Here is a 16937-nt window from a genome sequence, read left to right on the forward strand (position 1 = left end):
TATATATATATTAATAAGTGACCTTATTAATTCAAATTATAAAGAAAGTGGTCAGGGGTGCGGTCACAAGAAATCAAAAAGTTGTTAACTATTTTTGTTTTATTGTGACCGTACCCTGACCACTTTATTTTAAAGATTTACTTTGTTCATTTTTATAAAAAGTTTCACTTATTTTAAATCATATTTGCCACACCTTGGTTTACTTTTATTTCATATTATATATTGTGTAATATTCAAGATTTATTAAAAAATAAATAAAAGGGAATTAAATAGTTTTTATTTTTTCTCAGATCTAAAATATAGCTTTGATGATTACAACATTCAAATAAAGAGGTTTAATATTAAACAGATATGAGAATTTTATTTTAAATTTTATATCATTATTGACTTCTATCTCGGCAGGTTTTCCAGACAATCAGAACGAAGACATTTAACTAAATTAATGGCTACTTTTACAAACATTCTTAAATTTTATGTTGAGTAACACTAACCAATTATATAATCTTCTTTGATGAATGATTGTTCCCGATGTCTTTGTTCTGAACAAAGTAGACATTGACAGTAGACAAAGGCTTGGTCCTATTCTAGCTTCCAGGACACGTTCAATTCACCGGCGATCCAAACAAAGAGTCCTTTCTTCCTTTAATTATACAATCTTGAATGACTGGTGATTCTTGATTTCTTCTTTCTAAATATTTACCACTGATAGTATATAAAGGGTGGTCCGTACTACCTACATCCAGAAGTCATCCCCTTGGCGCCTCAACAACAAGTGTTCTAAACCAAGAGTCCTTTATTGTTCGATCTTGGATGCAAAACATTAATTGTAGCACAACTGGTCTAATTCATAATGTAAATAATACAATTATAATTATTATCGTCTTCTATTTCTTCTTGAATTAATTTATACTATAATCGTGTTAAAGAAACAACTAAAGTTGAAAACATTTCAATCTACGTACTCAGCATAGTAATTAAAACTGACTTCAGAAGGACGCATGCTGCGATCTTGAATATTTTGAACAATGCATCTTTACATCATATTTGACTGACCAAAATTGGTTAGCTTGCTTTTTGGTTTAGTACAACAAACAAACAATACTGAAATGATACATAAAATAAAACATACTGAAAATAACTATTCATTAAAAAAGAAGATATTACATTATTCTCTTACTTAGTTGCATTATTTTAGTCATTTGTATCTTTTTTATCAGTGATAAAGCCTTGCAAAGTGGGGCGAAATGTTGGCTCACAATAAATAGTTTAATTACTGTTGGAATACTGTAGACCGCACCCGAACCATCTTCCGTTTATAATTATTAAGATATAAAAGCATTGATCTGACTGGTTAAATGGAAACTCAATGCGCATGATCCTAGCAGGTTAAGTCATCTGATTTACTTCTTACTAGTAGAACGGTGTGTCAGTTCACTGTATTATAAATAGACTGTGGGCATTTCATGTTAAACAAGATATCACTGCATTTAATGTACATGTTAATATTTACCTAATTATTTTAAACAATTGTATATTTATAACAAATATTACTCCTAAAAGTAATATTGAGTTAGTCGGTAACAAGTCTTCAGCCCTTGTGGACTCAAATTTCATTATTATATGTATAAATTATATTTGATTTTTTAATAATTTATAAAATATTAATTTCCGTGTTTGTTTTTTTCTATTTCTAGAAAGAAATTGGAACATGTGGATACCAGGTTTTGGGACTGATGAATTACGACCATATAAACGTGCATCTGTTACAGAAGCTCATAAACAAAGACTTACACTTATCAGAAAAACATTAAAAAAATATTAAGAAGTAATTATTTTAAAATTGTAAATACAAACTTTATTCATTTTTTATGTATATATTGTGATGTTATACATTTTATAAATAAATACAAAATAACTATATTTATAAATAAGGTTTAAAGATCAGGGAACTTATCATTGACAAACTGTTGATTGCTGTGATTATAACACCACTTTTATAATAGTAAACTATGTAATTAACCTATGTTTAGTTTGGAGGCTAATATAACCTAACAGTCTGACTTACTGGAAATAAGCACAATAGTTATACAATTTAACTTATTTTGGAAATGAAATAAATAAATCACAATTCATCACGTTTTTCAATTTTAACTAGTTCTACATCAAATGTAAGAACAGCCCCACCTGGGATTTTCGGTGGTGCACCAGCTTTTCCATAGCCAAGGTCTGGAGGTATCACTAGTTTCCTGATCTCACCTTCACACATCCTAGAAGAAATGTTAGTTCATAATTAATTTTTTTTTTTAATCAATCCATTATTTTTAACAAAAAGAATCGAGCACCAGAGAAATCTTGTCCACCAAAATTTAAAACTAGCTGACGTCTGTAAAAATTTTGCACAAACCATGCATTGAAATCAAATTTAATTCATTAAGAATTCACAGGTCTTAAATAGCTAGTAATTGGCTTCTAATGATTGGATATATTCATATACAAATATTCAGACTGTCTCACATAGAATGCACAACACATGACATAATTAATGTAATAAGTATAGTTTGATTGAATCTGAAAACATTTCCTGAACTCAGTAGCTCAATGGAAATACAATACATGCAATTAAAAATAAAACTCCAAGTATGCAATGGATTAAGAAGTATTCCCTGGTTAAAATTATTATTCAAAACTAGCTAAAATAGCTTAAAATTAATTTTCCATCTTAGTCTTGAAACAATAATGCATAGAACCTTTTTGAATCTCTAAATTTGTACCTGTCCTCTCACGTAAACGCTCAAAACTGGCTGACAAAGTAATAATGTGGTAAACCAATAAATAAACATTGGTAGTATCTACAACAATTATTGGTGCACATGCATCATATTAAGTAGAAATTTATTTCAAACAGTGGTTTCCTTCTAATTGAATACTTGGCTTGAAAGTTGTTGACTAAGACTTTATTCATTTAGTTTTCAATATAATGTGCTGTTATTTCAATATAATTGTTGGATATGTGGAAAAAATACATGGCCTTGCTTTTTAACTACTTTACCCATTTATCACTGCTACCTGACACCAAATACTTGATAGTACTAGGCCGCTGACTCATGGCATACATGTCTGACTAAAGGCCAGGCATGTATCATCCCTGAGAGTTGGACTTAAGATTCTAAAAGGTAAAAATGTATTGTATTATGTCCCCTCAATAAACTCTTAAATCATAAGATTGGCATGAAAACCTAATAAAATAACTGTTAAGTGGCTGAAAGAGGCAAGGTTTAAAATCAATAAACTAATCAACAGAGTAGAAGGTGGTTCCCTAATCTCTGTTGTCAAGATATCAACTAATAGTAGGCAGATATGGCAATGAATGATAAAAGCAGGCTTGAGCCTGTTAAATTTGATGAGGGAAATAGGTCATTAAGGGCTGATTGAGGTGCAGAAAGCTATGGACAAGTTCTAGATGTGGTTGCTGACAGAAAAAATATCTACTGAGGAAATATCTCACAATTAATTTCAGCCTAGCAACCAGACTTCTGCAAATAAATATCAAGTAGAGTCCTGCTGGTCCATTGTATACAAATGGAGTAAACATGAGTATAGGGGTCTTCATCGCTTCCTCTTTACTGCTTTTTCATAGGTTCCTGCTATGAAACTAACCATTTCTGAGTACTTATCTCCAAAATAAAATATTGACTTCAGCCCTAATTATATGTTTTAACATTAAAACGTTTCAAAAGGATTAATAAGACATACAGGTATATTTTACTAATAAAAGTTTTAATATACGTACTGCCCTCAAACGTCAATGTCTGCTGCTTTGTAGGCCCTTACTTGGTTTTGTTATCTTAGACTTGTTATTGTACTTTCATTTATATCATATCTTATAAAAAAATTAATTTCTTAAAATAAAGTTAATTGATCATGGTTCAGGTAGTCAAAATGAATAGAAACTGGATGACAGCCTCAGAGTGCAGAGTTGTTTATTGTTAGATGAAGTGAAGACCTCTTAGCAGGTTGTTGGAGCATAGAGTTAATTATACAATACAAATAATAGTTCAACAAGTGAACCAAGCAGATATTTTTAGGAACTATTATTTTAAATCATAATAAAAATGAATGATTTAACAAATTATAATTACAAAAAATATAAATTAAATCAGGCATAAGGAAATTAAAACACAGATATAAAAAAAAATCAAATAGACAATATTAAGATAACTAAATAATATATTTAACAAATATAAATCAAATTAAGATATCTTAACCACAATTTCATTACATACATGGAAAATATTACACAAGAGCAGCAGTTCTGCAATATTAAATACATATCATGTATTGGTACTCTACAAAATAATAAATAAGCAATGACGAAAGACAAAACGTCAGTATAAGTGTGAAATCTTATAACTGTTAAAATTCAACTTTTCAGATGAGACAAAAACTACTAATATTAAAAAAGTATTTTTAATAGTACTAAAAAAACAAAAAAAAATTATTCACTTATACCTAATGTATATTAAAATAAGCAGTGTAGTCGCATATCTTTTTTTCTAGGAGAGGATAATCTCAATTTGAATTAAGATGTTAACAGGTATAATCAGTTTGGGTTTCTTTCCATGGAGCAATGGCAAATAAAAAAGTAATGTATGATTGATTGTTTTGATTCATAGGTAGATATGTGTGAGAGGGATAAATCAATGGTCAAAAACATACCTGAAAGTAATTTTGATCTAATAAAAAACTCTTAAAGATTTTCCTAAGTGAAACAGTAAAACATTTATAAAAGCTTTACCCTCAAAATGGTTCCTTTGGTCTCCAGAGGGTTTCCAAGTGATACTATTTATCCTCATGCAACTCTGGACTCTGACCAGCTGTGTGCAAGTTATCAATATTTTTAATGCTTGGTGATCATTACTATGTGGTACCTAAAGAATATTTCTACAGAAATGAGGAGTAAAAAGGATACAGAATAGATTGGCTACACAACTTTGTTAATCCTTGGATAAGGTACAGTACATTCCCATTATGCAGCTAAAAACATTGAAGCGAAGAAAATTTAAATTTTTTACCTGTCTCATGGATGTTATTTTAAATTAATTAAATTAGGGACAAAATTGTAGGTACATGAGTAGAAATTGGATCCCTTATTTACATTTAAAATATATATATATATATATATTACTGTTATTGAATCAGTAACTTAAAGGAATAAAGTATTATCCTAAAATAGAATATGTTAAATATTTATCTGAAATTGTATTAAATGTCAGTAATTACAATGAAGTCAGGTGGTTGCTTAGTAGCTGTTTAGTTTCAAGATTTAAGCATCTTGTTCATGATTTAGACATCCTAATTGGGAAGCTTATGATTATTGAATCATCAATTGGCTTAATCCATCATCGACAATTTCATTGTACATAGTTAAGAATAAAAAAAGGACCTCAACTTTTTAGTATTACTCAAGTTAAGAGACTTATAGAAACAACCGACCACTATGAAATTCAAACAATCGTAAGAATAATAATAATCATACCCCATAAGTCCTTGGTCCCATCCCCTGATAACTTGGCCGAATCCCAAAGTAAATGTTAAGGGTTGCTTTCTGTCATAGCTGCTATCAAAGACAGTGCCATCTTCGAGCTTTCCCTATAAAAAAAACGAAAACTTGTGAAATAAAAGATTACTGGGACATTTTAAATCGATAATACTTCAACTCACTGTATAATGCATGTGTAAAAGATCGCCTTTTACAGACTTTTTCGTACAGTTATCAATACGTTTTTTAATACCAATTTGCAGCTTTTTCTTAGTATCACCTGTATTGCTCTGACAGATTACTGTTAAAATGGGTAATATAAAAAAAAAGATGACGAATTCTGTATATATTTTCATATTTATCTAGTTTTAAATTACACACGCCGATTATAATTCATAACCTTAGCCTAAAACCATTTGAAACCTCCCTTTGTTTTTATCTTTTTACCTCCAAACTGTGGCTGAGTTACAATGCGGTATTTTGGTTATGTATTGTGCTAGATTTTGCATTTAGTGTAAAGGAAGTATTGATTTTTACTTGTTTTCGCTTATATGTGCAGGTATAATTCAAATGTGACTGTTGATGTTTATACTCCAAAGAGGAAATATATCAAAAGTGGTTATTGCATTCACTGATAAACTTGTGATTATATCTGTTTATGTTATGTCATTGAGTTATTACTGTTATTAATTATAACAGTTTAATTAACTGATTGAAGTTTTTGTATTTCACAACTAGTTAAAATGGCTTATCAGTATTTTGTGACAGCACATAAACCTACTGCAGTGAATGCCTGTGCCACAGGTCATTTCACAGCTTCTAATCATTTGAATTTGATTGTTGCTAAGAATTCACGAATTGAAATTTTTTTAGTTGGTCCAGAAGGGTTGAGGCCTTTGAAAGAGATTGGAATTTATGGCAAAATTGCTGTAATGAAACTTTTTCGACCTGTGAATGAAACTAAGGACTTACTATTTATTGTTACTTCGAAGTACAATGCTATGATACTTGAATGTCACGGTGATGATGATAAAATGGATATTTATACTAAAGCGCATGGAAATATTGCTGATAGAATTGGCAAAGTTTCTGAAAGTGGTATAATAGCTGTTATTGACCCTGAAGCTAGAGTTATTGGATTGCGACTATATGATGGGCTTTTGAAAATAATCCCTTTAGAAAAGGAAAATAATGAGCTTAAGGCTGTAAGCATTAGAATTGAAGAATCAGAAATTCAGGATTTAAATTTCTTACATGGGTGCGCTAATCCAACGCTCATACTTCTGCATCAAGATCTTAATGGGAGACATATTAAAACTCATGAACTTTCTTTAAAAGAGAAAGAGTTTGTTAAAGCACCTTGGAAACAAGATAACATTGAAATGGAAGCTTCTATCATTATACCTGTACCAGAGCCCATGTGTGGTGCCATAATTGTAGGGCAAGAATCAGTCTTGTACCATGATGGTGTAACATTTGTTTCTGTGGGGCCACCAGTTATTAAGCATAGCAGCATAACTTGTTATGCAAAAGTTGATACAGATGGATGTAGGTATATATTGGGTGATATGGCAGGTCATTTGTTTATGCTCTTGTTGGAAAAAGATGAAAAAGTTGATGGCACTGAATCTGTTCGTGATATTAAAGTAGAACTTCTGGGTGAAGTTAGTATTCCTGAATGTATTACTTATTTAGATAATGGAGTTCTTTTTATAGGATCTCGCATAGGAGATTCTCAGTTAGTCAAGTTAAACAAATCTATTAATCCTGAAACAGGATCTTATGTTACTGTCATGGAATCTTTTACAAATTTAGCCCCTATTGTTGATATGGTCGTAGTGGACTTAGAAAGGCAAGGACAAGGCCAATTAGTGACATGTTCAGGCACATTGAAGGAAGGATCTTTAAGAATCATTCGTAATGGCATTGGGATTCAAGAACAGGCTACGATTGAACTACCAGGAATCAAAGGAATTTGGGCTTTAAAAGTTAGATCACCTTCAGGTCTTGATAATACAATTGTTTTGTCATTTGTTGGACACACTAGAGTCCTGTCTTTAAATGGCGATGAAGTAGAAGAAACAGAAATTTTAGGTTTTCAGTCAGAGCAACAAACAATGTACTGTGGTAATGTTAATGATTCTTCTCTTGTTCAGGTTGTCCCTACTTCTGTGAGACTTATATTTTTGGGTGCAAAAGAAGAAGTCTTAAGCGAATGGAGACCACCCTCAGGAAGAAATATTAGTGTTGTTGCTTCTAATAATTTCCAGGTGGTTTGTGCTTCTGGAAGTGACCTTTATTATCTTGAAATATGCAGTAATGAAATTGTTGAGAAAAAATATAGAATGCTAGATTTTGAGGTATCTTGTCTTGATATAACACCACTTCCTGATGAGACACAATCTGAATACATTGCTATAGGCTTGTGGAATGATATGTCTGCTAGAATATTGAGAGCACCTTCACTTGAGGAAGTTCATAAAGAGTATTTAGGTGGAGAGATTATATCAAGATCCATACATTTTGCCTCTTTTGAAAACATGCATTATGTACTATGTGCACTTGGCGATGGATCCATGTTTTATTTCTTATTTGATCGTGCTACTGGACAGTTGTCAGAAAGAAAGAGGGTTACTTTAGGAACACAGCCTATTGTGTTACGTTCATTCCGTTCAATGGCTACAACTAATGTATTTGCCTGCTCAGATAGACCTACTGTTATTTATTCTTCAAATCACAAATTGGTTTTTTCAAATGTTAATCTTAAAGAAGTAAATTATATGTGCTCATTAAATACTGAAATTTATCCTGATAGCTTAGCATTGGCTACTGACTCGATGGTTGTAATTGGCACCATTGATGAAATTCAGAAATTACATATACGGTCGGTTCCTCTTGGAGAAGCCCCAAGACGAATAGCTTACCAGGAATCATCTCAGACATTTGGCGTGATATCATCTAGATTAGATGTGCAGGAATCCTCTGGTCTAGCCGTTGTTAGGGAAAGTGCTAGTACTCGAGCTCAAACTATTACTAACTCAGTGCAAACATCTATTCAGATTGCTAAAGTTGCTGGTCCTAATCAACCCCCTGAATATGGAATTGAGGTTGAGGTACATCACTTTCTGTTGTTTGATCAGCATACATTCGAAGTTATACATGCTCATCAAATGATGCAGACAGAATATTGTTTGAGTTTAATTACTGCAAAACTAGGTGATGACCCTAACCATTATTATATTGTTGGGACTGCTATTGTCAATCCTGATGACAGTGAACCTAAACAAGGCCGAATCATTATGTTTAATGTAGAAGATGGAAAATTACACCAAGCTGCTGAAAAAGAGGTAAAGGGTGCATGCTATTCACTGTCTGAGTTTAATGGAAAACTTTTAGCCAGTATTAATAGCACTGTACGTCTTTTTGAATGGACTACAGAAAAGGAACTGAGGTTAGAGTGCAGTCATTTTAACAATATTATTGCTTTGTATGTCAAAACAAAAGGAGATTTTATTCTGATTGGGGATATCATGCGAGCAATAACTTTGCTTCAATATAGGACAATGGAAGGTAGTTTTGAAGAAATTTCTAGAGATTACAATCCTAATTGGATGACTGCAGTTGAAATTTTAGATGATGATACATTTCTAGGAGCTGAAAATTCTTTTAATCTTTTCGTTTGTCAGAAAGATAGCTCTGCAACCAGTGATGAAGAGCGCCAGCTTATGCAAGAAGTTGCTCTTTTTCATCTAGGAGATTTAGTCAATGTATTTAGACATGGATCTCTAGTGATGCAAAATTTGGGTGAATCCACTACTGCTACAACTGGCAGTGTCTTGTTTGGTACAGTTAGTGGTGCTGTTGGTGTTGTAACACAGATATCTCATGATTTATATGATTTGCTGACAGAATTGCAGGATCGTCTTGCACATATAATCAAATCTGTTGGTAAAATTGAGCATGGATTTTGGAGATCATTTAGTACTGATGTTAAAACAGAACCAGCTGAAGGATTTATAGATGGGGATCTAATAGAAAGTTTTCTTGATCTTCCTCGAAAAGAAATGTTGGATGTGATTTGTGGTTTACAAATTCAAAATGGTAGTGGGATGAAACAGGATGCGACTGTAGATGATATTATCAAAATTGTTGAAGATCTTACTCGAATTCATTAATATATATATGTGTGTGTATTCGTGTGTTTATTTATATAAACACATATATGTGTATGTGTATATATATCTTTTTTTCTATAGTTTTCTTTCCTTTTTTTAAAAGAACAAAAAAAAATGTATAAACTGTATTTTTTGAATAATATTCTAGTTGTTAGTTTCAAGTAAATAGTTACAGATTTTTTCCCCTGTTGATAATACTTTATAAATTAATTTTCAAGCTTTGCTTGCAGTGTAAATATGTTATATTTTTTTTTAATGTCTTGTGTTTTATCCATAACAATATTGTACTTATCAAGCAATGAAAATTTATTTTTAATAATATGTATTTTACAAATTTCTTTGTGAAATTTCTTAAACATAAACAATAAATGTACTAGGAAATAAAAACTTAATTAAAATTGAGAATATTATTTTAAAAGCATTTTTATTACAATATCACCCATTTAATAAAAATTACATAATTTTTATTTTGAATTATAACAGTGGTAATTGATTAAAGTTTCAATTAATTCATTAAAATTAAACTAATACATTATTTTGTTTTTCCTAAGGTCTGCTGTATATGTTATTTATTTGAAATAATCCCGTAATAATTAAAAAATAAACCTCACTTATCCTAACCTAAAGCTAGACATCACCAGTTAAGAGGAATACTCAGAACTCCAATATTAATTTAACTCATATATTCAATAAAAATCACATAACCTAATACATTGCTAGTATTCATGTTAATGTATGATGAAGTTAAATTATTATACTAATTTAAAAAAAATTCTTTAGATTCATAATCTCATCTGAGTATACAACAGAAGTTTTTGGTAGTACCTACCAAGCCAGTTTTTTTTTATCATTACAAATTTATTGTTTTCTCAGTGCTTTATTTATTTCTGAACTTTCTATTTTACCACTGACTAAATAGTGTTCTGATGAAGTAATTTTTTCATAGTCCACTAGATAGGTACAGATAAAGTCTGGTTTAGTTTTAGATTTTGGCAGTGATATTGACTATACAACTATCATTGTTTACAGACCTGGACCATGTTTCATTTATTTCACATTCCCTTCAATATAATAATATTTCAAATACTAAAATGTAAAATATATTACAATATTAGTATTACAGATACAAGAAGTGAAAATTGTGAATAAGAACAAACATGGGATTTTATGTCATGCCAAAGTTAAAATTAATTTTCCATTTATCGATGGCTTTTAAGTCTTACATGCCTGCCCATCTACAGATTGTTAGTTATGTAATTGATAGGGATGCGATTAATCAATAAAACTGTATACAGAAAAAAAGACTTATTTACTAATATGTATTGTGCATACACAGTAGGTGGGGGAGGATATATTCATAATGAAACATGATAAAAGATTTGGACATTGAGATGTCTTGTGTTTTAAAGTGGGGCTAGTTTTGTTCATGCATGAAATAATACTTTTCTTATATTAAATACTGAATAACCATTCTGGGTTATAATGGACTAGGTATTTTTTAATTTTATTTTTTATATACACATCTAAAGATTATTAAGAAACAACATTTATAAAATTAATAGATAAAGATCACATCAGCTCTAACAAATAAATTAATAGCAGATTTATCACACTCATGTTTTAATTTAAGGATTTAAAAATCATTAATCCTGAAAGCTTGTAAAACTATTAACTGACAAAAAAATAATTAAATAAAAAGGTAGGCTAGAATAGTAATATAAAGGCCTTAACGTGAGGAAGAGAGATTTCAACAATTATTATGACATTTAGTACATTATCCCAAATTGAGAGTGAGCTCTACCAACAAATACCGCCAGTAATTTCTGTTGAATGTAACTGCTTTCCGTTTTCTCCATCAAAGCCCTAGTTGGGCATTAGTAGTATTACAGTCTTATCTGAAATTCCTCTATAGTTTGTGGCATTACAAGATTGAAATCTTATGTCCTCAAATCTTCCTGTAGTCTTTCTGGTACTATTGTATGTATGTCCTAGGCACCCAAGATTATAATACATAAGGTTATAACACACTATTATCTTCCTAGTATAAATGAATTTTTTTTAAATGTGGGAAATTCTACTCTGTGAGGACATATATTCTATTGGTTACCACTTAATCTAATTGAGGTGTTATGTTTAGACCTTTACCTAACCTTGAACCAAGGTAGAGTATGGCTTTGCTATGCTTCACAGTCATCATCACCTTTTCCTCATATCAATTTTGTGCATCACTCAACCTCTCGTTTGCTGTTGAAAGCCTCTATAGCAGCTAAGTCTTCAACATGGACAGTGGCAGAGAACTGGTCATATTTTAGTACTTCTAGTAGCTCATCAATTACAAGCTTTGATAAGGCAGGATCAAGGATAATTCATAAGAACATCCCCTATTTACAGAAGGGGATACCTATTACCTCTAATTTTCATACATCTGTCATGGAGATAGCTTCCCAATAAGAGCTTGTTAGTTAATGCAGTCTTAGAAATCAGTCATCTAATTCTTTAGAAATTATCCCCTACTTGCAGTCATGATACGCTATCGAAGGCAGAATATGTAAAAGAGTGCCAACATAAATTTGCTCCATTTTTCACTCAAAATCTCCTATGGACTCGCAAAAAAGAATCGCCAGTCCCAGATAAATGGCTTGCTCTATTAGGACAAGCCTCAGATAGTTATAAGGTTCCAGGAGGAAAACATATCCAGGTCTTATGGACTTGAGTCTTCTGACTCCGAATCTGAAATCAGTTATCTATTTCCTTATTAATAATACTCTGCTGGTTGATAAAGGAATCAAAAACCAATTACATGCTCTGTAATCCTAAAAGAGTAACTTTGTGGTAAAGTAAGAATTGGAGACTTCAACTTTGACCATGTAGAAAAATTTATTTACCCAGGAAATAAAGTACACAGTTGAACTAATCAATAATAGACAACCAGAGATTCAGGATAGTATAATGGCAGCAACTTGGTTCTATTATGGGCTTTAGAAGCGCGTATGTCTTTAGAACAACTAAGGTATAAGACCATAATTATGGCAGTTCTCTCATAATAGTTGAGCTTTAGAATCAACCCTATTGAAATTCGAAAGAAGGATTTTGGTCACAGATGAAAAGTTTTTCGGACGTTGGAAGTCATTGCCTGTGTTAGGCGGGTCGTGTGATAATAGGTGGCAAGGAAATGCTCCGGATTTGATGTTGAACAGCAGCAGCACAAAAAGAGAAGACTGAAACTCCGTTTTCAACAACTAAGCAATACTTAACTAAATATCTATTTATTGGAGAATGTAGTAAACAAACAGAAATTCAACCATGCGTAAGCCTTTTCACGTTTAAAACCTTTACCTTTATTTACTCTATGTTACTAGTTAGCTTCGTTAGAAAAATGCCTCACGGAATAAAGTGTTTAATTTCAGCTGTCAATAGAGCTTATGGACTGTTTAAACACTAGAGTAGGCTTTTCACTTCATCCATCCAAAATAAAACTCTCATTCGTCTAGTATGTATGGTTCATAGTCATATACTAGACCCATAAATGATAAATGATCCTCTGAAAGATATATGATCCGATCAGGGAAGGTTGTTTGTTTATTCTTTTATGGAGAATTAGTGATGATAAGGAAATTTATTTTAAGGGGGATGTAGTATGACATTTGGCAAAGATGGGAAAAAATTAAATTCCGAGAAAGATGAAGAGAGAGACAAGGCGCTATGAAAGATGTTTAGTACCCTAAGGTGGTAGCTACTCTCTAAAGCCTTCTTGGTGTCCTAAAATTTAATGGATGTTGCACAAGACCTCTGTCAAAGACTCGTAGAGGAGGTAGGGCCCAATTCAAGTAGCAATGTCACAGAGGTAAAGTTTAACTGGATAGATTATGGAGGTAGATTGGATTTTTCAGACATTCCACTTTCGTTTCTGAACTAGCTCTATTGGTCATGGGTTCACGCAGAGACAACTATTGGTGCAACAAACCGATGGTATTTGAATTCGTTTAAAGTAGTATCTATAAAATTTTCTATGATGTGGATCGCACTGTCATACTTAAAGACCTTAATAGTAAATTTGGGAAACCGATGTAACAGACGGGAAAATTAATACTTGTTCTTAAAATGTCCGCCAGGTAACGCTGTAATTTTAAGTGTGTCCATATGTATCATTTTGTATATCTTTGGTCAAAACTGGCTACCAGTGTAGAAGTTCAAATTTCTTTCTTAGTTATAATGATACATAAGTGTCAGGGTATATGTCAAGTAGCTTATTGAAGTGTTAAATTCAGTGTTACTCTTTCTATAAGTTTAATATTCTTATTTTTATTTTAGTGTTTATTTTATTTAATATTTTGATATGAGTTTTATTAGTAACAAGGAGATTATTGAAGAAGGAGACACAACCATTTTATACTTAAGTGCCAATAATCTACATGCTATTAAAGTTCTCCCACAAATAAAGAACAAACATGGTGAAAGTATTGAAAATGTTTTTCAAACAACATATGGTGCTCTTAAAGTGGCATCATTAATTGGAACAAAATATGGATCTAAAATTCAGCTTTCTAGGGGTTGGGCTTTTATACTTTACCCTACTCCGGAACTTTGGACTCTAACACTTCCTCACAGGACTCAAATAATATATACACCTGACATCAGTGTAATTATTCTTCAGTTGGAAATCAAACCTGGGTCTTTTGTTCTTGAATCAGGTAGTTAAATGATTTTTCCCGACTTATATTTTATTGTAAAGTCTTGCTATTCTGCAGTTTATACTATGGAGAAGTGAAAGTTTTGCATAGGATTTTCTAAGGTTGATTCTGTTTCATTCATTTATATCTAATTTGGTACAGTGAAGTATAATAGAATCAAATTAGGCATATATTATACTATACGTGACAGCTGTATGCCCTATACAGCTAAATTCATTACCATTTTTCGAAGTCGAACCATTGAGCAGCCTTTTCCGTTCTCTCCCTGTTCATGCAATAATGATAATTAAGCTTTGGCCTAATAATAAAGCTCTCCTCTCTTGCTTTTGCTTCTATTACTTATTTGAGCCTTTCACTTATTTTTCCATATCCCACTCATGACGATATTACTTGAGCTGGTATTTGAATCAGAATATATATCACTGCTTGAATAGTGACACCTCTGACCAAAAAATAATTGTTTTTTAAATGGATGTGCTACAAATATATTACTGCAGACTTCTCCATTGTGGTTGCTTTATAGACCATGCTTGTAAGGTTACTAACAAATAATTAATCTACAGTACAATCTATAGATACATCAAATAAAATAATATACATTTTTTTTATTAGATGTGGTACTATTCAAGAAAAGCAGTGATATGTTGCTACCCTAAACTGTCTTGTTAGTTTTTCAATTATTTTAGTATTGGTTCATTTTTGTATTCTTCTCTCTCAACTGTTTCATTAGAACTTTCTAGCTTTTATAACCATGAAGTAAGAAAACTGATATTAGTTGTAGATATTTGTAACTTAGCCCCTATTTCATATTATTTCTAAAATTTATATCATTATTTTAAAAAAAAAAATATAAAACTATATTTACGATATTTCTTATATTCTTTAATTGAATTAAGTAATTTTAGGTACCGGAAGTGGTTCATTGACTCATGCTCTAGCAAGAACTGTACAACCTAATGGTACTGTTAGAACTTTTGATTTCCATGAAACTAGATTTAATATAGCTAAGGAAGAATTTGAAGAACATGGAATCTCCAATGTCGTTACAGTGAGCCATCGTGATGTATGCAATGATGGATTTGGGGAAGATGTTGATGGTATGGCTGATGCAGTATTTCTTGACTTACCACATCCATGGCTTGTTGTTAAACATGCTTGTAAAGCTATGAAACCAGAAGGTATGTTTGTTTCATTAAGTTTTTAAATATTGTTTAGTCAATATATTTTTATAGTATATGATAATAACAAAATAGGCATAGAAATGGTTTCTTCCAGTTAGTGGTAATATTAATTTAGGTATATTTTAAATATTTGATTAAATTGTCCTCTGAAGTATAAAATATAATGCACATCTGAAATATGAAGTACTTGAAAATAAAAAAGAGGTTGAGTAGAACTTTGAAATTCGCACAACTGTTCTGTGCATAAAAAACCAAGAAATGAATAATATTAAATAATAAAATGCTCCTATCCTTTCAAAACTGTGAAGACTATATAAGAAAAGTAGAGATTACTTCTTGGCTCCGCCACAAATTTAAGATTAATTACTTTTATTCCAATTACATCTCTTCTTCTGTTCTATTCTTACTTATTTCTTATATGATCATTATATTAAGATTAAGTCTGATTTATCAGCCAATTTGCCATGCATATGCATATCGCAAATGTTCCATCCTCCACTGATTGACAAAAAATCACTATCCTATTATTAAAACTGTACCATGACAACCCACCCATGAAGGGTCAGGAGGGTAGTACTTTGTAAGGAAGTACTGTTTCTAGACCAATGACTGTGCAAGGAGGTGATTTGGTCATAATCACGCTCAACCACCAGATTTTTACCCAATTGGGGGCACACCAGGCCGGGTGGTCCCCAGATGGCTCACAAACCCACAGGGCTGACTCAACAACTATAGGTAACAGATTATAGTTATCTGCCACAGCCAGATTCGAACCTGAGTCCTTTGAGTTACTCATAGCCTTAGCAATGAGCTACCCAATCTTACTATCCTCTTATTATTGTTTGGAGTTTTAGTTTTTAGTTTTCATTTTAAATACCTTATTTTAATACCTACAACTGATGATGGTCAACAAGTACGAAACATGCCATAATTGCTTAACATCAGTGATAAAAAAATCATTAAATAACCAAAATCCACCAATATTCTCAATGAATATCTTTAGATTCTAAAAATTATATCCTGATGTGAGGTGCCTAGTTTGCAAATTATTGATGATAATTATAAAGAAATTACAATTACATATTAAATTATAACTGAATACAATTTTGATGTTATAACAATGGAAATTTTAATAGACTGTCATGTTCTGTTAATATCCAATATATTTACATTGTGCATTAAATTCTACTTAAGACAAGTTAAAATAAAAGGAATTTCTTATGAGCTTTTTACTTTTTAATTATGCCGTTTAAAAATAAACAATATCTGGTGCAGTGCCTGTATCAAACAACTTTTACTTACCACCTTACTTAAGTTACCAAGTTTTGTGTGTGTTGTAAACTCTTATTGA

At 31.4% G+C, this 16937-nt stretch overlaps 4 protein-coding genes across 10 annotated transcripts in view; 3 read left to right on the forward strand and 1 right to left on the reverse strand.

Moving 5' to 3' along the window:
* Taf12 (TATA-box binding protein associated factor 12) overlaps positions 1–2132 on the forward strand; it is an 8523-nt gene extending 6391 nt beyond the window's left edge. For all 7 annotated transcript variants that reach the window (XM_067048996.1, XM_067049000.1, XM_067048997.1 and 4 more), the window contains one exon: positions 1695–2132. In XM_067048996.1, the coding sequence (XP_066905097.1) occupies positions 1695–1822 (128 nt within the window). In that variant the 3' untranslated portion in view covers positions 1823–2132. The remainder of the gene's footprint in view (positions 1–1694) is intronic.
* Positions 1830–5968, reverse strand: LOC106687898 (peptidyl-prolyl cis-trans isomerase FKBP2). The gene is made up of 3 exons (XM_014432062.3): positions 5722–5968; positions 5537–5649; positions 1830–2267 (listed from the first exon to the last, which is right to left on the reverse strand). The coding sequence occupies exons 1-3, from the start codon at positions 5893–5895 to the stop codon at positions 2123–2125; spliced, it is 432 nt and encodes a 143-aa protein (XP_014287548.1). The 5' UTR covers positions 5896–5968; the 3' UTR covers positions 1830–2122.
* On the forward strand, positions 5965–9732 carry pic (DNA damage-binding protein pic). Its single transcript, XM_014432059.3, has one exon. It carries the CDS (start codon positions 6283–6285, stop codon positions 9712–9714), a length of 3432 nt encoding a protein of 1143 aa, XP_014287545.1. The 5' UTR covers positions 5965–6282; the 3' UTR covers positions 9715–9732.
* A 3934-nt stretch (positions 9733–13666) lies between these two features.
* Trmt61 (tRNA methyltransferase 61) overlaps positions 13667–16937 on the forward strand; it is a 68197-nt gene continuing 64926 nt past the window's right edge. The window contains exons 1-2 of the mRNA XM_014432061.3: positions 13667–14405; positions 15311–15583. Coding sequence (XP_014287547.1) covers positions 14051–14405; positions 15311–15583 — 628 coding nt within the window. The 5' untranslated portion in view covers positions 13667–14050. The remainder of the gene's footprint in view (positions 14406–15310; positions 15584–16937) is intronic.

This window comes from Halyomorpha halys, unplaced genomic scaffold (assembly GCF_000696795.3).
Source record: "Halyomorpha halys isolate HHAL.00 unplaced genomic scaffold, Hhal_1.1 Scaffold1023.1, whole genome shotgun sequence".
In the NCBI taxonomy this organism is placed as follows: domain Eukaryota; kingdom Metazoa; phylum Arthropoda; class Insecta; order Hemiptera; family Pentatomidae; genus Halyomorpha; species Halyomorpha halys.

Bases quoted from the DNA above. Each gene is read 5' to 3' on its own strand.
- LOC106687898 (XM_014432062.3), bottom strand. From the start codon at position 5,895: ATGAAAATATATACAGAATTCGTCATCTTTTTTTTTATATTACCCATT. The intron at 5,650-5,721 runs GTGAGTTGAAGT...TTTTTTTTATAG, and splicing joins TTTTACACATGCATTATACA to GGAAAGCTCGAAGATGGCAC. The intron at 2,268-5,536 runs GTATGATTATTA...CATTTCTTCTAG, and splicing joins TGGGACCAAGGACTTATGGG to GATGTGTGAAGGTGAGATCA.
- pic (XM_014432059.3), top strand. From the start codon at position 6,283: ATGGCTTATCAGTATTTTGTGACAGCACATAAACCTACTGCAGTGAAT.